The 20,837-nt window shown below is 40.2% G+C and overlaps 4 protein-coding genes across 6 annotated transcripts; 2 read left to right on the top strand and 2 right to left on the bottom strand.

Annotated features, from left to right (window-relative positions):
* Positions 1 to 458: 458 nt before the first annotated feature.
* rab25b (RAB25, member RAS oncogene family b) lies at positions 459 to 7,990 on the bottom strand. Its single transcript, XM_053887288.1, has 6 exons — positions 7,518 to 7,990; positions 6,951 to 7,417; positions 3,610 to 3,805; positions 1,407 to 1,600; positions 1,165 to 1,245; positions 459 to 935 (listed from the first exon to the last, which is right to left on the bottom strand). Exons 2-6 carry the CDS (start codon positions 6,985 to 6,987, stop codon positions 817 to 819), a joined length of 627 nt encoding a protein of 208 aa, XP_053743263.1. The 5' UTR covers positions 6,988 to 7,417; positions 7,518 to 7,990; the 3' UTR covers positions 459 to 816.
* A 205-nt stretch (positions 7,991 to 8,195) lies between these two features.
* lamtor2 (late endosomal/lysosomal adaptor, MAPK and MTOR activator 2) lies at positions 8,196 to 12,049 on the bottom strand. The gene is made up of 4 exons (XM_053887290.1): positions 11,682 to 12,049; positions 11,148 to 11,310; positions 10,859 to 10,948; positions 8,196 to 8,410 (listed from the first exon to the last, which is right to left on the bottom strand). The coding sequence occupies exons 1-4, from the start codon at positions 11,747 to 11,749 to the stop codon at positions 8,354 to 8,356; spliced, it is 378 nt and encodes a 125-aa protein (XP_053743265.1). The 5' UTR covers positions 11,750 to 12,049; the 3' UTR covers positions 8,196 to 8,353.
* Positions 12,050 to 12,071: 22 nt separating this feature from the next.
* On the top strand, positions 12,072 to 16,344 carry LOC128771687 (transmembrane protein 176B-like). Its single transcript, XM_053887287.1, has 7 exons — positions 12,072 to 12,192; positions 12,610 to 12,797; positions 13,095 to 13,196; positions 14,331 to 14,387; positions 14,509 to 14,715; positions 14,877 to 14,999; positions 15,531 to 16,344. Exons 2-7 carry the CDS (start codon positions 12,621 to 12,623, stop codon positions 15,588 to 15,590), a joined length of 726 nt encoding a protein of 241 aa, XP_053743262.1. The 5' UTR covers positions 12,072 to 12,192; positions 12,610 to 12,620; the 3' UTR covers positions 15,591 to 16,344.
* Positions 16,345 to 16,356: 12 nt separating this feature from the next.
* LOC128771686 (uncharacterized) lies at positions 16,357 to 20,181 on the top strand. Of its 3 annotated transcripts, XM_053887285.1 has the most exons (7): positions 16,357 to 16,483; positions 17,780 to 17,967; positions 18,095 to 18,211; positions 18,483 to 18,539; positions 18,637 to 18,834; positions 19,353 to 19,475; positions 19,589 to 20,181. In XM_053887285.1, exons 2-7 carry the CDS (start codon positions 17,791 to 17,793, stop codon positions 19,649 to 19,651), a joined length of 735 nt encoding a protein of 244 aa, XP_053743260.1. In that variant the 5' UTR covers positions 16,357 to 16,483; positions 17,780 to 17,790; the 3' UTR covers positions 19,652 to 20,181. The 3 variants fall into 3 exon arrangements, with proteins under 3 accessions (XP_053743260.1, XP_053743259.1, XP_053743261.1); XM_053887284.1 differs by lacking the exon at positions 16,357 to 16,483 and having other exon boundaries at positions 16,708 to 17,967; XM_053887286.1 differs by lacking the exons at positions 16,357 to 16,483; positions 18,095 to 18,211 and having other exon boundaries at positions 16,708 to 17,967.
* The last annotated feature ends 656 nt before the right edge of the window (positions 20,182 to 20,837 follow it).

Below are 20,837 nucleotides of genomic sequence, written 5' to 3'. Positions count from 1 at the left end.
TATGTTCTTTTTAAAGCATGATCTTCTTGTCTTGAACAAACACATTGTTGATGCCTTGAATTATAGCCATGTTATTGGGGGTTTAGAAAGTGCTATCACTGCTCAAAACAAATAGCTAGTTGCCACAATTTCTTTTGCAAATGTTTTTTTTTTCCAAATACTAAAAAACTTGACTCTAGTCTGAATGTCTGGGGAGGGCTCACTTTAAGTGCTTAGTCCACCTCCTGAGTTTGACACCACCAAAGTAAAGGGGTCAAACTGCTAAAAATGACAAAATCAAAATATGTTTTCTTTGTAAGAAAGATACGAGTTCTTTGTATTCTGGCCCATTAATTTGATAGTATGAATTTATGTTACAGGCCACATTTCATGATATTGTGGGTCAGATGTGACCAACACGTCCTGTGTTGATCATGGTTAAATCATGGCATGGAAAGAGTCATATAAACCACAAGGGATTTTAGTTTTTATGTAGTTTATTTCAGCTGTCGCAAATGCTCATTAAAACCAGAAGAGATGCATGAGACATCTAAATTGCATTTGTTGTCATGATCAAAAATAAAACCATGTCACACTTTCCCAAAGGTTTCTTTTATTCTGTATTATTGTCACAAAAATGAAAAGTATTAAACAGTAACAGTAAAATATTTTTGACCTAAATTCACACAAACCATCTACTTCATTCACATTTCTTTTTTTTTTTTTTTTTAATTTAATTAATTATACAAGTTAACCATCTGCAATTTTAAAATCAGTCATTAAAATCAGTCATGCAGCATCTCCCGCGTCATGTTTCTCTGCCCCTCCTTTAGGTTCTTAGATGTTCTGGCAGCAAGGCTTCTTCTGCTCTGTGTTTTGGGAGTCAGGTCTGTTTATGGAGACGGCATTGATGGAGCCCCGGACCACTTCCTTACTGCTCACCTTCTTGTGAATCTCTGCAAAGGAAGCAACATATTTGGGCAACTTAACAAAGGTCATCATAGCAGCCGTCAGATTAATCTTATTCAGCCTCGGAACCAGGCACACAAGCATTTAAAAACCTTCTCAGTTCTCTTCTTTGCGCTGAAGTATTATTGAAGAACCAAAGGTCAAGAGGTGGCACGACAGACACAAACCCGGGTTCATTTCATTGTTGGTGTGACAGAAGACCATCACTCAAATTACCTGCTAGGACATTGTTGAACGCTGCCTCCACATTTGTCGACAGCAAAGCTGAAGTCTCCAGAAACAAAATCCCTTTTTTGTCTAGAAATAAACAAACACAAATTCACTTTTTTTTTTTCATTCATTACACCGATATAGTGGTGCTAAAAATATCCAGAGAGTCCAAGTGAAAATACCACCATTGTCTTTCTACTAAACTGCCTGAAAACACTCTTTGCTTGTACACTTTTTCCAGTAAGTACCTGCAAAGTCTTTGGCCTCCTCAGTTGGCACAGCTCTCTCTGACTCCATGTCACACTTATTGCCCACCAGCATCACCACGATATGGGCGTCAGCATGCTCATATAGCTCCTTCAACCAGCGCTCCACGCTCTCGTACGTCAGGTGTTTAGTGATGTCATAGACCAGCAGTGCTCCAACAGCACCGCGGTAATACCTGGGGAGATCATCATTGAAGCACAGTGGTCGATTAGACAAGGTCAAGGTCAAATCTGATGTATTACCATTACTGCTACTACTACAACTACTACTAATAATAATAACAGTTAATGATAGTCGACATAAAAACCTGTTTCCATTCTACATACATACATACATTTTACATTGCTATAAATCACAAATCTGAGAGCAGCACAGTACAGATCTCCTGCTTGAGCTAAATGTGTTCCTTTCATCGTCACCATTTCTGTGTGATCTGCTCTGAAGCCATGAACCACCACAGTTATGACTCTCCTCCTTCTCTTCCAGCTCCATAATTAATTCTCCTTTAATGGGTTTTAGCCGCTTGTTAGAACACAAATGCGAAATTCCATGGGAGCAGGAATTTGCATACTGGAATAACTTGGCACATAATTATGAACGTCAGAAATACAGTCGCATTTTTCTTCATATTCTTTTAAAATGTCATCCCTGAATTGTTGAAAATCATGTAAATCCTTTAAGTTTAATTAAAGCAGAGTGAATCTAGGGCACAGGATGATGGAGGCAGAGAGCTGTCGAGGCCAGAATGTTCTGGCTGTTTTTCAGGTAATGTGGGAGGACAGTGAGGAGCAGAGCCTGTCCTTGCTTGTGTTGTGTCTGATAACAGTGGATGCCGAAATACAGGTTGCTCAATATCTGTGAAGCAAGCACGAAGCGTTGCTCTCAACAATGTGCCAGTGCTTTACATAAGTCACTTCCTGTTCTTTGTTGAAAAGGAAGTCAATGTCAGCAGTAATTCAATTTTCAAATCAGGGTCAGTCACACATTCTGCAGCACAAGAGTCTATAGAAAAGACTACCAGCCATGGAGAAAGTCTCGGCTATGAGTAACCAGGCGCCTTCAAGAAGTATTAACCTCCTCACATTTCTTTTCCTGCCTTAAGCTACATAAAGTTGCGTCTGAATTAAATTGAATGTGCCCCATAAATAATGTTTATTTGAGAGTCTGAAAGGAGAGCAGTGAAGTTACAGTGAAATAATTCAGGAACATGTCTATAGGGCATAAAATTATCAATGGAAATATATAAACTATAAATATGACATGTTGTTTTCCATCGATATATATATACAGGACAAAATGTATGAACAAAAAAGGTCAATAGTAGATAGGTACATGGTAAAAAAAAAGTATTTCAAAACAATATATAAAATCATAGAACGAAAAAAAAAACGCATGCAAATATTTAGTAATGTGGAAAAACATTTTAAAGAGCATTTAAAAATTGTAAATGAGGACTGTTTAAATGTGACAACAGGAAGTTGAAACTGTCAGAACCCATGGGACATTGCTTCATGGTCAGTGTCACAGTTTAAATTCGAGAGAAATGCAGCTCTCGCAACAACATTGACCCTCTCAGGTGTCCTACTTCTTCTTAACATTCCACTGCATTTCCTTTAGTGAGTTAATGCAGTTTCTTCACCAGATTTTCTGTTGAGATTTTCTGTTGAATATTGTTCTCCTTAAGTGACTGCTCAGCATGAAGCCAGGAGAAAGGTTCAGTTCTGGTTTCAATAATTTTATTATGTTCATGTCTGTAATGAATAAGAGTTGGAAATTATGACATTAATGTGAAACTTTGTTTTGTTGCTGCATAAATAGATTTAATCATAGGGCTGTCAATGGAGTAAAAAACTAAATTAATGGCAAATTAATCACGGACTTTGTATCTGTTCTATATGTGACAGCCAATGTTTCCAATGTCACGCTGTCAGCATGTTTTCGAACCTTTTCAGAGCCTCTGAGGTTATTCTAAAGAATGTTCTAGACAGTATCTGTAATGCTGGGTTGTTGGAGTAAACAAATGTTAGCATGAGGAAAGCATTATTGCCCACTGTGCTGTTGATAACATCTTCCTTTAAGTTACATTCACAACAGATACAAAATGTGTGATTCATTGAGATTACAACGCTCTTCACAAGTGTATAAATGCTCAGTCACAAGGTCAAAGACTGCTGTGTCACTCACGCAGAAGTGATGGCCCGGTACCGCTCCAGCCCGGCTGTGTCCCAGATCTGGGCCTTGACTGTGAGGCCGTCAAGTTCGATGGTGCGCGTGCTGAACTCCACCCCGATCGTTGTGCGACTGTCGTGGTTGAACTCGTTTTTGGTGAAGCGGGACAGCAGATTACTTTTGCCCACTCCAGACTCTCCGATCAGAACAACTGCACCAGGGAACAAAACAGGAGCCACCATTTTAATTTCATCATTGAAATCATTTTAAAAATGTTTATAGCTCAAGTGTATTTTAGATACATATGTCCACTATTTATTTTTCACAGTCAGCAAATGAATCCAGTCTGAGCAAAGATCTTGCTACATCACCTGCTCAATCCGTCAGACAGTAGTTGCAGTCAGATTGAGCAACATGGATAAATCGGAGTTAAACTCTGCTCTTAGTTCAGGTGTGTCGCTTATGTCTCATGAGTTCTGTCTTAGTGGTCTGCCGATGATGTCACAGGACAAACGTCTCACACCCTTCTGGTCAGGTGACTTAATATAAAAGGATAAAGGACTTGAATTTACAGAGAAGGGAGGGGCCGTCTATCACAGCCATGAGACTTTGAGACTTTGTGAAGACCATTGAGTTTTATTTTTCAATTCAATCCAAGCTACATAGGGTGAGCTAAATGACACTAGGCAAGATGGTGTTCCACTTGCGGCCTGCAGGAGCTTCCAAATGAAGTCTATAACAAATTTAAGGCACAGCAGTTTGAGGTGAATACGTATATTTTAGCTACCTGCTAAATGTATCCTCATATCAGTGTGAAAGGAGTGTCTCTTCTGTTCACGTCTTGAGTCATTAATGGTGACAAACCACATATTGTACCCAACATACTGAACAAGAATAAGATAATAAGTTTCATGTTGACCATTCAAGACCCACGCTTCAACTCAGACGATGTGTTTTAGGTTTCTTAAAAGCGGCCATCTTGCTACAAGAAGGACCTCACTCAGATTTGGCATTGTTCTTCCACATCAGGTGGAACGAGTTCTGCCGCACTTTGTTTCATCCCAGTCAAGAAACCTCCCCCGCCTCCCTCCTCCTTAACTCTGGACCTTTCCGTGACTAATGTTTGTGTTTCAGTTGGGAGGAACCGGCTCGCAGAGGTTGGGTTTGATCTAAATCACTTGAACATCACACAGAAGATTTGAACCCAGTTAAGGAAACATGACTCAGCATACTTTCAGGTCCATTTCACACACTTTGATTAACAGGTGACATTTAACTAGATTTATTTCCATTAAAAAAAACACGAAACAGCTAGAACTCTCTTGGCGTTAATGTGCAACTGTTTTACTTTCTCTTATTTTTGCTCCTTATCACTCTTGAACCCTTAGCAGCTGAGAGAACCACAATCCTTCACTACTCAGTAACTTCTTAAGTAAACACTAGGTCTGCTTCCTGCAGTGAACCAGGTCAAACTGCCTGCAAACCCCTCTTCATCTATACCACAAGAATGTTGTAAACGTTTAATGCCTTATTTGTGCAACACTCAGACATATCTATTTGGCTGAATCAGGATGTGATGGATTTTAAACTACTAGTGTTTGAATCACTCCGGATATAAGTCATGTAACACACTGCAACAAATGTAGATCTTGGAACAGCAGATTTGCATTGTGATTAAGAAATAAACATTATTGTTCACCATAACCATGGAGATGTGCCACAAAGTAAATAATACAAAACAAAATCATGTTAGCTTCAAGTTCATGTTAGCATCATTTATCACATTTTAAACAACTCTATTGTCCACTCCCCTCAAACCAGCAGATATTGATCGCAAGTTCAGATTTAATTTAAATAGCTGTTGGGATCAATTGAAGGATCTTAGACTTCCCTGATCAATACGCACCCCAGATTCAACACTTTTCTCTAAAGACAGTGAAGTGCAGTACACAGGAGTGGTGGAGAGGTTCAGCAGGTGTGAGGAGATCCAGCTGCAGCTCAACACCAGTGAGAGCAAGAAGCTAGCTAGAAGCCCTCGGAATGGGAGACCTACAGCTCCCATTGCAACACAGGAACAGAAGATTGAAACTGTGAATGTTTCCCTCAACAATACTGACTCCTAACACCACATCCAACACCAGCTAGGACGGAAAATGACAACCTTAAACGTAAGCATCGGGGTGAAGAGAGAAACCAGTGGTGGGTCCGTCATCATGACCAATGTTACACACCCAGTCTGATGCTCTTTGTGGCACCACTATAAAGCAATACAAGCATGTGTAACCTTCACAGAACCTGTTCCTGGAACATGACACTTCGATGATGAATCACAATGTTCACACAGAAGCGACTTCAACATCATCCACACACATAAGTCATGAACATAAAGTGCTATTAAACTGTGTACATCCTTCGTATCATGATACTGTATAAACTGTTCCTTCACATGACACGAGATTTTTGTGGTAATGTTTGTAATGAATGCAACCTATCTGAGTGGTGTTTGTACATCCTCCTGTGCATTTGTTTCACCCAACTTTCTCTGTGTGGACCTCTGAGCCTGCCATATAGGGCTCTCACAACAAGAAGGTTGCAGGTTCAAATCCTGATCAAATAAAGTGCATAAGTGAAGGGTGGTGTTTGAATATGTACATATATACAAAAGCATTCAGAGTGCAGACCGCCGCTAAGCTCCTAATGTCCACCCATTACTTTATTTACACTACAATATATGGCAATGACATTATTAACAGTCAAATTCAAAAGAGCAGCAGGTGGCAGTAGCTTTGAGGAAGATTGAGCGATGCTGTGATCGAGGAAGAAAATCAGCATAGACCGCGCAACAGCTCTTTCTCAACCTTGTGATGAATCATTCGAAAGAATTGTGGACCCAGATGGAAATCCAGAATAAAAATTGAAGTTGTATCATTGTTTTTTTAATTCACATTTCCTGAAAATGTAATTGAAACCCATTCCTCTGTTTTCCCCTTGGCAGAGGTAAATACATATAATTGGAAGACCAAAATAGTCAGTTGATGTCTCCCTTTACAGGCTGGGATGATAGCAACCAATCCCAGAACAAACAGCTGATGCTGAAATAAAGGCGGCCATGTTTGTTTACATCTGTGGATGCGTACGTAAGGGTTGATGAGAAACAAATAACGGTCATAAAAACAAAAAACACGAGTCATAATTGTTCCAAAAACTAAGGTCGTACATCCACACCTGGATTATACTAGTGCCATCACTAGTGTGCTCAGATTTATGAAACAACTGAAGTGATGACCTGAGAAAACCATCAATAACGTGAAGGTGACACCCTTTCATCACACCATCCTGCAGAACAAAACACTCACCCTTAAAGACAAAATTGTAGGCCTCATCTGACCCCATGTTCTGTCCATTCAATGTTGCTGATCCAGTTTACTGTCGCGTCTCCGGCACTCAGACTGCGGGATGTAAGAGGACACCTCCCCTAAGCAGCAGACTGGCAGATCCTCAGATTTCAGAACAATCTCTGGGCATGAATGTTCGACACCTGGAGGTCACCAACACAGACACCTCTGTCCGAGGAGAGAAGCTGCTAGTTTGAATACAACCCGATGAGAGTGGAGTGTGTGTCGAGGAGTGGTGAGAAGCTGGAGGTGTGTCTTGCTGGAGGGCAGGGTTGGTCAGGTGGTACAACCTGCAGGTGTGGCTGAGGCTTCGAGACGCCTCCTGCTGGACGGATCACGCTACTGCATCCAGGAAGCAGGAAGTATTCTACTGGATCTAGAGAAAAAAAATCCTGACCTTTTTTAATGACACAGCACTTCACTGTTATCTACACATGGGAAGGGGAGAAAAGAACGGAAACAAGCAAATTATTGGGAACACAAAAACATCAAATTTGACTTAGTATGTATGGAAATGGTCTGGTTTACAGTGTTAAGCTACATCGAGGTCATTTTGTGTGAATATTTCTTCTTCGCAAGGACACACATAGCTTCCAACAGAACCAGCCCAACCCGCCTGGCAGACATTTTTTTTTGACTTGGCTAGTATTTATATTAGCAACGAGAAGACTCCTTTAAAGATACACTGATGTAATATGAGCAAATAAAGACCAGGTTGGTTCGTGTCGGAAAGAAGGTAGTGAGCGTCAGTCATCAAGTGAGACTTCTGCAAAAGTATATTCAGGTGAATCTCTTTCTCCAATCAACTCCTTCAGGTTATCTTTACTTTAATGGCTGACTTCTGGATCTATTTTTCCCTTTGTGTGCATGTGGTGATTACTTGTGTTGACCCTGACCGTCACTATTTGTTTGGGAACAGTGATTACACATGCAGTAGACCTCCTTGTGGGAGGAGATCTCCTGCATGTGCTATCACTAATACAAATGCTAACTCCAAAGTTAGCTTGAGTCTTTTCCAATGCCCTTCCACTACTGATAAAAATGCAGACCTCACATAAATAATGAACTAAGAAGGATTGGTGGGAGATTGCCAGAATGCCTTGCAGCTCTTATTCAGAGTGGAAATAAATACGAGTGTCAAGTGGTTTTTTTTTTATTCTACAGCAGCAAAGCCACACACAATCTCCACAAAAGAAGTGTTTAAAGCTAATTGTTAAAAACAAGCAAGACATGAAAATCAGCAGTCTCACAAATAACACATTTGATTAGTCAATTGTTTATAAATAGACACAGTATCGATGGATTTATGTACACTTAGGAGGGAAATGCAGGAGCATGAGGGCAGATGAGAAGCAATGTTCCTGCTAGGATGCAGCCACTTGGGTTAAGGGTTCTTCAAGGTACTCAACCAGGGCTTCTGCCTGCAAAGAGAGCGCACAGTCTGTTATAAGCCAGTTTCTTAGTCACAATCGTGAAATGGTGCGATGAAATTACAGGACTCAATCCTAAGCATAGTATGATGTTTGTCTTTGTGTGTGTGTGTGTGTGTGTGTGTGTGTGTGTGTGTGTGTGTGTGTGTGTGTGTGTGTGTGTGTGTGTGTGTGTGTGTGTGTGTGTGTGTGTGTTAGAGCAAGTTAAAAACTAAAAACATCCTTCATATTTGACTTTTGTTTGCACTTATGAAGTCTAAATCTAACCAGAACTTTTAACATTACATGTATTTATAATTGGTATGAACAAACACATTGATATCCAGATTCAACAGTCGCTTTTGCCATCCCTATGTCACCAGAAGTCGCTAATCTCCACCTAATTTGCATCATGACAATGCATGTACATTTGCCGCCTATAGGTGGAGTAATTTTGCGCTTGCTAGTGTGACTGACAACACATATTTGCCATTCCTTAAAACCATGATACAAGGGCTCCATGGTTTGATAAGACACTGCTGCTGTAGGAGTCTCTCTGTAGCCAAAATTGCTGCTTTTAGCAGTGAACACACTGAGGTCCGTTTGACAGTCATGATCAGATGCATGACAAGTTTTGTGGAGAATCACGCATGCTCATGAAGAAGCTTCTTCAAAGTTCTGTCTGGGATCTAAACTTCGACATAATCTGTGACTCCGTCTTGAGCTCCTGTCACTTACAGTAAGTGAATACTATGATTGATATTTGGCATCTACCAAGACCAGTAAACTCCTCTTGTACAAATAAAACCTTTGTGAACCTTTATGGTGTCCACAACAAGAATGAGGAGAAATATACTAATGTGCTTATGGAGGAAGTGGACATTTCAACACAAACAGTGACACTGCTCCTTATTCAATGTCTCAGTCTGGGGTTTGAGTGGCATTATGTGGTTTCACACATGTGGAGTTAGACTAACTTACACATTGAAATGCAGCAATAATGTTTAGCCAAGACAACACGAGTCAGTTTTATGCCCCATCATATTTGGCCTCTGTCAAAGACGGCACATTACTATGAGATGACAGCAGACAAATCTAAATCTTTGAATTTACCAACAATTTAGGCAGCAATTTAATCACAATTTCAAGAACAGAAATAACTACGACAGTGGTACCTCGGTTTTTGAACGTCTCGGACTTCGAACAAAAATTTTGAGATTTTTTTGCGTTGGATTTCGAACTCGAACGCCCCCGAAAAAAGCCGGAAAAAACATAACGTGCGCGGACCGATCAGCTGACCCATGACTTTGTGATTTGTTATCGTGTACTGATGGGAATTGTGCATTTATTCTACAGGAGTAATATTATTCATTGTTTGTGCTACTAATAAAGAAGTTATTTATAGATGCAGGAATGCTAAATGAGGGAGTGTGGCTGAGTGTGTGTGAGAATTTGAAGTTGCAGGTGGTGTTCAAAGACGCACTGGAGGAACAAACATTGTAACTCATTAAAGGGTCCAAGGTCAGACGGAGGAGGCTGGAAGGTACCATCTTCTCCAGAGCTGGAAGGAGCTGGTCCTGATAAGAGCCACCTAGGTCGGGAACGGGGGCGCATGCATTTTGGTCGTTGCCATGGTTACGAGGGAGCCAGCGACCAGGACTGGCATCAACGACTGAGGATCAATCGGACGAGGACGGAGCCCACGTAGAGAAACTTGTGTGTATAAAGGGTCAAGACCTCAGATAGTTTTTTGTCGCTCTACCAGACTACTGCTAAGGCTAAGTCAGGCGTCGTTTCTGACCCAGAATTCTGCTTTTGTATTAGACTCCTCCGTCAGGGGATAAATTTGTTGGATTCTTGGTAGGCATTCTCACGAGTAAAAAAACACGCGGAGGTACACGGGAGGTGTATTTCCAACAGTACAACGCAGCCTCTGTATGCAGACGTGTCCTGTTAGCTACATTTATGGACTGTTTTTTCTTCATATTGAGGTGTCAAACCTTTTCTGTCTCCGCACTGGACCGTGGTAGAGTGTCACAGGGGAGGTGCTCGCTCTCGACACCTCTGAGTCTGGAGCGAGCACTCCACTCACTCGGCAACCCCTCCCACATGCAGCGGCCACACACATAGACGAACAGCGCACCTGCAGCAGACACACTCCTACAAAAGCCTATTTTAAGGCTTGGAATGCATCATTTCTTTTTCCATAAATTGTAATGGGAAAAAAATCGATTCAGATTTCAAACAAATCCCTTCTCGAACAGCCGTCTGGAACGGATTGTGGTCGAGAACCGAGGTACCACTGTACTTTGTCATCTCTGGTTTGTTCTTTCCCTCACACTGAAGCAGTAATACACTCTGTTAAAAAAAGTCTATTAGAAGACAAAATACTAAATGTCACAGGGTCCGCACATAACTGCTATTATTTATGTTGACAAAGCACATAGTTAAAATACTCACCTTGGCTTTGAGCATGCCAAAACCCACTGTCTGCTTGGCGTACATGCACAGCAGCAAGTTAGCTACTCGTGTGATGGCCACCCTTCCTTCCTGTAAACAAGCATACAATCTGATATGTGATCTCAGTTACAGTATTAACAACCTCCCAACATATCTGATCATATATCTCACTCATACTATGAAACGTGATGTTCCAAAGTATTGAAATTCAAATATGGAATCCGAAACGAAGCAATGAATTTGCATGGACTATTTAGTGCAGAAAAAAGTGAATGACAAAACTGCTCACCATGCAATCCATTAGAATGAATTTAAGATTGTCCTCGTTGAAGGCTTGGTGGCCATTCTTGTCGTAGGCTGCCCAAATGTTGCTAGCAATGGCAGCTGTAACACGGGCATCAGTGTCTCCATAGCCGGAGTACGCCAGAAGTGAGCCTTCATTATTCAGCAAACTGGTGATAAAGGAAAGCAAAGCACAAAATCGAGGACTACTTTTAAGAAACAAAAATCTGTTGTCCGTCTTTGTGTGTGTGTGTGTGTGTGTGTGTGTGTGTGTGTGTGTGTGTGTATATATATATATATATATATATATATATATATATATCAATCACAACTAGTAGAGGATTTCTTAGTTTTATGAAACAGATATACTGTTTCGTTTAGATTAACTTTAATGGAAACGCGAGCCATATAAATGAAATTGCTATCATCCCTATGATTTCAGACTCCATATGTATAGTCTTGCTCTCTAAGACATGACAAACAGAAATACAAAATGACAACAGTTGTGCAATTAGCTGCTAGCCATGCTAACAATACTTACAGTGTACTTTGGACACCATTTGTATTCGCTTGGCTCAGAACCTGAGTCAGTGCCTTCGGTCGCAACATATCTTATCAATAACAAACCAAAAAATACCAAAACATACACAAATGAAACAAGTTTACAGCGACAAAAATACGAGCAGGCAGTACGAGGCTTGGTCAGTCAGGTGACTTGGGCTTCCTCTTTTTCCGGGAGTGTCCGCAATGCTCGATGGGAGATGTAGGCGAAGCATACGCACAGTAACTGTATTAATCTATTTATTCCCTCAGAACTAATTTGAAAGTAAAAATGAACATATAGGGACTTTAAAATGTAATTGGAATGGCTTTCAGATTTCATACAGACCGTCTGACCTCAGAGGCGTGTAAACTTCGCCAGTCGTCGAGTAAATAAAACATCACTTCCGCTGTGGAAACTGCGACGGGAATCTGGAGAGACTGTAGGCGTATTTCCTGGATGCTTGGAACTTGTGCCTTGATTTGTTTTGTCAGTCCGTGAGACTGTTCAGGTACGAGTGTTTTGTTGTTTAACGAAAATATAACGAAATAATATGATACAAGCTTCAGTTGGTGGCTCTTTAGTAGTTTTGATTTCCCTGTCTAGACTACTGACGTGGAGTTTCTTTATTCCCTACAGCCTTTTGAAATGAATCCCAAAGCATATTTGGTTCTTTGGCTAGAAAGTGGCCACAGAGGCAAATTAGTTTTTTTTTGCAAAACGTACTGTAAAACTCTTTGTTTTGGATATTGATGAAAAAAAATCTTTTACTAACAATTCTTACTAAAAATGACTATAGAGGGTTTGACATTTATCAATCTCAGTGTATCCTACCTGAATAGTCAATAGGTTACCTGATCCAAGCAAACGTTTTATTTTAATTAAAACACTCATGAATGTTCTACTTATTTCTTGTTTTTGTCTCCAGGTGTAACCAGGATGTCTGTCTCCATGTCCACGACAGATGGGGTCACAGTGTTCACTGTGACATCTGACCCAAACAGTAGTTTGCCTCCACTTTTCCAAATTCTCAAGGGCATGTGCTACAACCCTGTGTGCTGCACCTTGTCTGAGAACCTGAGGAGAGTCCAGGGAAGATCTCAGTCCATACTTGGGGTGAGTGAAAGCAGTGGTCGTGAATACGTACAACAAAAAAACCCACAAGAAAATGTGAAGAACATGCTTAAAAACAACATGTCTGTTGCTCTCACCTCACACTTTGTAAAAAAGAAATCGTTTTTAACACTGGACATTTCCGAGCAGGCCTTGTTGTCGACTGCACTATCACCCGACATACATTTTATTTTAATGAACGGCTACAAAGTTTTTATTACGTTTCCTTTTATTGAGTACAATGTTAATATATATTTATCTGATGTTCTGTTCCTCATCATGTGCTTCTTTTCTCGGCAGGCTTTACATATCATGGTTGGCTTCTTCAACATCGGTCTTGGGCCTACAATGCTCTCTACACCCGGTGGATCGTCTGGTTTTGCTTTTTGGTTGGGAGGAATGGTAGGAAATCAAGTGTTATATAGAACAACGGTACAGTAAGAGTTACAGACACAGTTATCTGGCTGTCGCTAAAATCCACTCTTTAAAGCTGGAGTTAAAGCCGAGACTGTTCTTGTCATTGGTATGTTTTGAGTTTTAAATGCTGTGTATTGGAGCTATTGTGCGTATGGATTATCATGCGGGACTAGACTGGACTAAACCGACTAGGCTACATTACGTACTTTGACTAATGCTAAGGGCCATCAATTGAAAAGACTTGACGGAAGGAAAGTGATCTTCAAAGTAACTTCAATTTTCTTACTCACTAGAAAGTTCTTGGAAAACCTCTGCCAAACCTCTCATTTGCATCCACACTGTAAGTGTGGTTACGTCTATTCTTTTCCAAAACACACTTCAATATGGAAGTCAAACATGTAGTTGCGTGTCTTCCGATTTAAGGTGTTAATTGAATCCCTTCTTCTGGTAACAAAAGAATGGCTATGCTGTAATCCAAACAAAAACAGTAGTAGCACGGTCAAAAACTAGTATGCTTCTCTGACTTCCATAACACTACTAACATCAGCACGCACATGGCACATCATGTAAGCCTTCTTCAGCCAATGAGAAGAGCAGTCACACCAACCAATAGACACTCCTGTAAGACAATCTTAACATTGCAAACCACACATCCACTGTGCATAACACACAGAATGACTCCAACACACACTGTGATTACTTCAGAATATTCCCAATGTTAAATTAAAGAATCCTTCGAAAGTTGGTGTTCCGGATCACTCCCAAATTTCACATATTTCCTATAACTTCCTGTAATATATTCCCATAATCTAATCACATAATATCCATAATTTCATCCAAATCTGACCATAGCATTTCAAGCTATTTTGAACAAAGACAAACAGACAAACCAGTGCCACTGGACACTACAGCCTTGGCAGAGGTAATGAAACACCATAATGGCAGGTCGTGGACCATAGAGTAATTCAGCTACTCAAGTTACTTTTCCTCATTTCATATTTAAGCATGAGCAGGATTCTTCCCCAAGTTTTGTGTAAAGCAAAAGCCGATGAAGTGAGAGTGGATTTCAAAAACTTTCATTTAGCAAGTCTCTTGAAAACTCTTTTTTGTCTCATCTAGTTCATTCTCTTTGGGATCTTTTGCATTCTGTCTGAGCGATACCCAAGTCCCTGCCTGGTGAGTGCGTGTGTCCAAACTCCATTAGCATGATGCACACTGATCAGCAAAAAAATCCTGACACATTTTATTGGACTTCTCCAATAAATCTATCACTCATATTTTTACTATGGTATTTAAGGTCATCATCAACGTGATTTTGAACCTGTCTGGAGTTGGGTTTGCGATCGCAGGTGCGATTCTTTACGGCATCAACATAGCAACCACCTATTTCTGGTCAATGTGTGAAGAAGATTTCTGGGAACAAAGTCCTGAAGATGTGAAGCCAACTTCAACCAGCAGCAGTCAGCTGATGGAGAGTTGCCTCGAGGCCAAATCTCAGCTCATTGTAAGTGTGAGAAACGGCTGCTTATATAGGAAGTCTGCTGAATGTTTTTGGAATTTTAAGGCAATAGAAATTCAGAGCTGACATGTCACAATTTGCAGCTGAATAGTTTAGCAATGCTCCTCCATATACAATGATTCTAAAAGACTGGTCTGTCATGCTAGATGATTCTACAAACCATCAACTCTTTGCTGATCATCATGTCAGCTCTGGAGTTGTGTCTGTCCATCAGCTCATCTGTGCTGGGCATCAAGGCTCTGAAGAAGCGGCAGGATCCGGAGGAAAAGGTAAAAACCAGACAGGCAGTTGATTATTGAAGTGTTCTGCTCACTCTGAAGCTGTAATCTCGGGATTACTCATTAACTATCTTGTCCCATCATAACTCACTTTATTCACCTGTATGTTCAAACATCACAAAAGGGTCCCTCCCTTCACAAACAGCGATATGCAGTGGACAGACAGCAGGCGAGGGAGGATGGATGCAGACTCCTGCAGAGACAGCTGGGGTCCATTTGTATTTTTCGATGGATTAAATAAAAAAGTATAAGAATAACTACTTTTTACCCACATACATACTAAAATAATAAATAGTGTGTCTCTTGTGCTCTTTGTCCAACAACAGCAAGAAAATAAGAAATAAAAATCTGAAACAGTTCTCTTCTTCACAGTCACTGCTCAAGTGTTACTTGTTGGTTTTCCTGCACTGAGTTGGAGTTGTGTGGAAGAAAACAGGAATAATGCTTATAATAATAGTAATAATAAAAATAATAATACTTAAAACTGAAAAAGTCACTCATTTTATTTTCTTTCATTTTCAGACCACTTGTGATCCAGAGATTTGCAGCCCACTTATGGAGCAAGATGACTCCCGACCCTGAGCGGCAAAATGAAGAATTACCTGCCTCCTTTATATGCTGCTTTTTTACTATTCATTATAAACGCTACAGTACAATGTAAAGTACATAGAACACAATGGCTAAGAAAAGCATATTTTAAACATGTATGGGAACATTGCAGACAGATTGATGCAGAAGCAACATTAGTTGTTCATCTTAGGTTTGGTGTGGGACTTGTATATGTGGACTGTGGTCAATACCAAGGTATTTGTTTTCTAAATATATGTACTTTTTTACACTTTTGCACCACTGTGTTCAGCTCTTCTTCCTTTTCCTACTAGCTAGAATGTGTAACGCATCAATCACAACGCAGAGCCTAGTAACTGCGATACAGTATGACCAGTGAACGTCTGTATGTTAACTGAAAAAGATCTTTGAGATCAGAGAACTGTGAAGTACACTTTCATTTAAATTGATCTGGAAAACAGGTGACGACACAGTCCAGGTGAGAATGTAGGTGAGGCGACGCCCATGTGCCCTTCTTACAATCATTTATACAGGGTCACCAGTTGTTCTCTTTTCTCCTGACGTGTGTCTTGTGAGAGCAAGCAAATGGGGAAAAATCAAAATCATCCTGGATTTTTCATGTTCTTTGTTTCAACATGTTGACATCGACAACCATGTCATCGGTTCACTGCTTTCTCCCTTTTGGTATGAGATTGGTCAGCACATGATGAACAATGTTCTTTTTGAAAAAAAAAAGTAAACAAATAAAAAGAATCATATCTGGTTGTCCGAATTGAAATGTTTTCTGAAGAATCATTAACACGAGTGGTTAATATGTTACCAGCACTTCACGGAGGAGGTGGATCTTTACAGTAAAAGGACAGGTCCGCAGTGAATTGGAACATTTTACCAAAGGCGCCGTGTCTCAGGTGAGTCTGTCCATTTGTGGTTTGAATCGCAGAAGTCAGTTGCAGCTCGTCACTTTCAATGAAAAAAAAGAACTCATGATATTGAAGTGTATTTTCCCTGCAGAGCAGCTTCATCTGAAGCTAACTGTAACTGACTCGACATAATTGACTTCATACATATGTACTACTAATTTTCATGTCTGAAACGTTACACATGGTTAGTCATATTTTATGTCACTAATAATTAAGTTCTTTTTTTTTTTCCTCTGAAAATACTACTAATTAGACAGGAATAGTTTTCCATTGTGGATAGCTGTTGAAGTTCGTTTCCAGGGTGTGACAGGAGAGATTTCCTGGTTACCTGCTCTAAAAAGATTTGGACCTGCTGAGCTTCACGTTTGATCGTAAATAGGATATTAAATTCGAAAATTGATTCTTTCATAGTGATAAAATGGTGGTGTTACGATCGTCTGAGTCTATTTGGAGAACAAAATGCAATAATGTGTCTGACCACAGAGGACACAATCTGCGATCGTCCATAGTCAGATATTTCATCCATGCTATATGTCTTGTACTGTAGCATATTTGACAATAAAAGTTACCTTAGTCCATACTGAAGGTATATATATATATATATATATATATATATATATATATATATATACATACACCTTCAGTCCATTATTCTCCCACAGGGGTTGTACATTCACATGACCTGCTCTATATGCCATCATCCTCATCATTGTCGTCATTCATTTCATGCTAGTTACACATTACACATTATCACTCCGGATTTAACCAATTTAAAATAGAAAGTGTACACACCCTGTCTCAATACTTTTTTTTATAGTTTTATTTTATTTTATTTTTTATCACAGCTTCCAAAGATTTTTTGTAATTGTTCAGAAGCTTCTTGTAAGTAGTAGTTGCAAATGTTTACAGATCTTTGAGATTGGAAGGTTTCTGTGCTGTCACCAGTTTCTTGTAGGTTCTCGATGGGGTTTAAATCAGGACTTCTGGCCACTTCATAGCATTAATATCATTGTCCTGGAACCGTTTCTTCACCACCTTGGCTGCATGCTTTGGATCATTGCCTAGACTCAGGTTCTCTGCTGCCTGCTTGAGGTTTTCTTCAAGAATCTTGACATATTGCTCTTTCCTCATGATTCCTTCCACTTTAACCAAATTGCCAGGCCCGTGTGCAGAAAAGCAGCCCACCAGCATTAAGCTTTTATTTTTATTTATTCTTCACACTCTCCAGGCATGTTTACCCTGGCTGACATTTTCTTCTAAAACATAACTAGTTTCATCTTCTAGGAATCAGCAGGATGTCCATCACCATGTCCAAGGCAGAGGGAGTCACAGTGGTCACTGTGGCAGCCAACCCAAACAGCAGTTTACCCCCAATCTGCCAAATTCTGAAGAACCTGTGCTACAGCCCTGTGTGCTGTTCTGTGTCTGAGAGCATGAGGAGACTCCAGGGAGGTTGTCAGTACGCACTGGGGGTGAGTGACAGAAATTAAAGCAGTGTGAAGTCATGCTCCTCTTGGCTTATGTGTCCAGCAATATACATCTTTTAGTTCTGAAGCTTTGTTTAGTTAACACACTCCATTCTTTGCTTGTTCTGGACAGGCTTTGCAGATCTTGGTTGGTTTGCTGTGCATTGGTCTCGGGGTTATCTTGATGCGCACTTGTGATTCCTTGTGGGAAATACGAAGAATTGGATTTCCATATTGGCTCGGAGGACTGGTAAGAAAGGAGAGCTGAGTGTTCGGGAATAAACTAGGTGTAAATAATTGAGTCTCAATCAAGTAAAGATTCAGAGTCACAATTGTCATCATTTTACAATTCTGTTCGGTTATATTCACCGTGTTTGTGGTGAATGATGGTTGTGAATGATTTGTGGATTCAGTGTGAGCAATATTAACCCCCAAGCTTTAATTTTCTGAAGTTCTACAGCTCCTCAGTACTGAAGAGATGGGTTTCTAAACTTGTTTTTTTTTCTTTGTCGTTCTTCTAGTTCATTCTGTTTGGAGTAGTTTGCATTCTGTCAGAGAGATTCCCAAGCCCTTGCCTGGTGAGTGCTTGTGTCCCCCATCAAACGTCCACATGCACCATCCACACTACTGACGTGACAAACCTCAGCATTCACTGACTCACTTTCTGTCTTGCAGATCATCATCAACCAGATTCTGAATCTGTGTGGAGTTGCTTCTGCGATTGCAGGAATAGCCATCTACAGCACCTCCTTAGCAAGGTTTAGGTTTTGGTTATGCAATGATTATTATTGGTCAACAGATGTACGACTCTCTGCTCAACCGCGAATCGACAGACTGAGGGCGGAGTGCCTTGAGGCAAAGTCTCTACTTATTGTAAGTGTGAGATTAACATTTAGTTGTTGTGTTTCATGTTAAAAAGGTTCATTTCAACCTGTTTTAACACATGTGATCAAACCAACTCAGTTAACTTTAACATCTGGTCTATTTGAAACAAAATATCACAACATGGCAAACTATGGATTACTGAGCAGTTACAAATCAAACACACATAAGTTAGTGAGTTAGTGGCTGGACGCAACCCCGGTCCTTGCTGAGACATCACTGGCAGAACATATTGTGGTTTGCTAAACATCATCCGGGTATTATGGAAGGAGACAAGTCTACTTTGTCCACCGTGGTCATGTTGTGACTGTGTGCACATGGAGAAAACTCTCCTTACAAAACTGCTGTGTTCTTGTCAGTAGTGCAGCATCATGCTTTGTTTGGTGCATGGCACCTGGTTCAGACAATATGAACATGAGCACTTGTGCAAAACACTTTTTTTCTGTTTTCAAGTTTACAATGTCTTATTTTTATTGTAAAAAAAAAAAGTACTCTTATTGTCTCCACAGATGGCTGTACAGGGCATCATGTCTTTGCTGATCATCCTGTCGGCTCTTCAGATGTGTCTGTGCATCAGTTCGTCTGTGCTGGGCATCAAGGCTCTGAAGAAAAGAAAGGATTCGGAGGAGAAGGTAAGTATGGGACGGATAGTTGTAGAGTATTTAGGAGTCTTCAGCGACATTAACCAATATCCAAACATCTGCATCAATTGCCTGCTTACCTTTTTTTTTCTTCTTTTTATTAGTGCACCTGTGATCCAGAGAGTGACAATCTGCTTTTGCAGAACGATGACAACTCCATGGCCTAATTTCTAAACAAAACAAAAAAATATTTTCAATTCACTGTTTTAATCATTCTAATCTAATGTAATCTATTATATCTAGTGTCGGTCAATAACCAGGTTTGGGCACGTTGCTTTACATTTGTAACTACTGACGGTTTGTATTTACTTTCAATGTAAGTAAAGAAAGCACGATTTGTTTGTTTCTCTGAATCCTGTTATTAATGTGGGAGGCTGCCGGTGCCAGTCCTCTGGCTTGCTTGCAAGCAAATCCTACTCTGCCACAAGAGGAATGCGCCACCTAGCTACCTGAACGTGTAATGGTAGTGTGAGTGCAAGAGAGTGATGGAAATATAACATGGAGTATGTTGAAACTTTTAATATGCATGTTAATTGTAGTTTTAAACAAGGTAGAAAGTCTACACTCTCTGAGTTCTTTCTTCAGATTCCTGGAATATATTTAAATTAAATGTTAAAATTTCTGAATAAAATGAAACATCCAGGAGATTCAGTGTGTTTTTTTGTGTTGGAAGAATTCTGCATGTCTAGTATCTTAGGCTCGGGTCACAAACCTTTTAGCTACTGCTATTATTTTTTTTTTTAATTAACTCATTTACTGTTGGTCTTTGCTAGCTACTGCGCTAAAGCATCTGCGTGAAGCCCGTCTAACTTGGTGGTGGTGCCGTCACGGCTACGTCTTTATTGGGGAGTAGTTTGTTCACCCGTAGCTTGTGCAGCCGCACATTGCCGTCAGAAAGTAAAAATAATGTGCATCGCTCCAGACTGCACCGGAGTGATCAGCCCACTGATGTCACTGACATGGAAATAATGTGGTGTCTGCCTTTATTTAAACAGACAAAATCACAATTTATTGACTGAAGACAGATTCCAATTCCAGTGAGTGCATCTGCCGAAAAGTCCATCTCGAGTCCAACTTCTACCCTTACTTGCAAAGCACAGAAAAATTGATGTCTGCTACTCTTTATGTCTACTGCTTTTAAGTACTATTTTTCAGAATTATCTTGATATGATACTTGAAGTTAATCAACAACAAACAATGCCTCACTATGTTCCTTCTCTGGTGATATTCCACTCCATAGAAACTATGTTCAGTGACATTCTGTGTCAGCAAAGATTGTGTACAGGAAGACTGGTTCGAGAACCTACAGGTAGTATGGCACCACCGCCTCCTCGGAAGATCATAAATCTTTTT

The sequence above is a fragment of the Synchiropus splendidus genome, chromosome 15 (assembly GCF_027744825.2).
Source record: "Synchiropus splendidus isolate RoL2022-P1 chromosome 15, RoL_Sspl_1.0, whole genome shotgun sequence".
NCBI lineage: Eukaryota > Metazoa > Chordata > Actinopteri > Syngnathiformes > Callionymidae > Synchiropus > Synchiropus splendidus.
This window is presented reverse-complemented; position numbering and strand designations above follow the sequence as displayed.

Coding starts and splice junctions, on each gene's coding strand:
- LOC128771686 (XM_053887285.1), top strand. CDS start 17,791: ATGTCCATCACCATGTCCAAGGCAGAGGGAGTCACAGTGGTCACTGTG. Junction 17,968..18,094: donor GTTGTCAGTACGCACTGGGG/GTGAGTGACAGA, acceptor TGTTCTGGACAG/GCTTTGCAGATCTTGGTTGG. Junction 19,476..19,588: donor GAAAGGATTCGGAGGAGAAG/GTAAGTATGGGA, acceptor TCTTTTTATTAG/TGCACCTGTGATCCAGAGAG.
- LOC128771687 (XM_053887287.1), top strand. CDS start 12,621: ATGTCTGTCTCCATGTCCACGACAGATGGGGTCACAGTGTTCACTGTG. Junction 12,798..13,094: donor GATCTCAGTCCATACTTGGG/GTGAGTGAAAGC, acceptor TTTTCTCGGCAG/GCTTTACATATCATGGTTGG. Junction 14,388..14,508: donor GATACCCAAGTCCCTGCCTG/GTGAGTGCGTGT, acceptor ATGGTATTTAAG/GTCATCATCAACGTGATTTT.
- lamtor2 (XM_053887290.1), bottom strand. CDS start 11,749: ATGTTGCGACCGAAGGCACTGACTCAGGTTCTGAGCCAAGCGAATACA. Junction 11,311..11,681: donor AATGGTGTCCAAAGTACACT/GTAAGTATTGTT, acceptor CTTTATCACCAG/TTTGCTGAATAATGAAGGCT. Junction 10,949..11,147: donor TCATTCTAATGGATTGCATG/GTGAGCAGTTTT, acceptor GCTTGTTTACAG/GAAGGAAGGGTGGCCATCAC.
- rab25b (XM_053887288.1), bottom strand. CDS start 6,987: ATGGGGTCAGATGAGGCCTACAATTTTGTCTTTAAGG. Junction 3,806..6,950: donor CTACAATTTTGTCTTTAAGG/GTGAGTGTTTTG, acceptor TCCCTGGTGCAG/TTGTTCTGATCGGAGAGTCT. Junction 936..1,164: donor GTTCAACAATGTCCTAGCAG/GTAATTTGAGTG, acceptor CTTCCTTTGCAG/AGATTCACAAGAAGGTGAGC.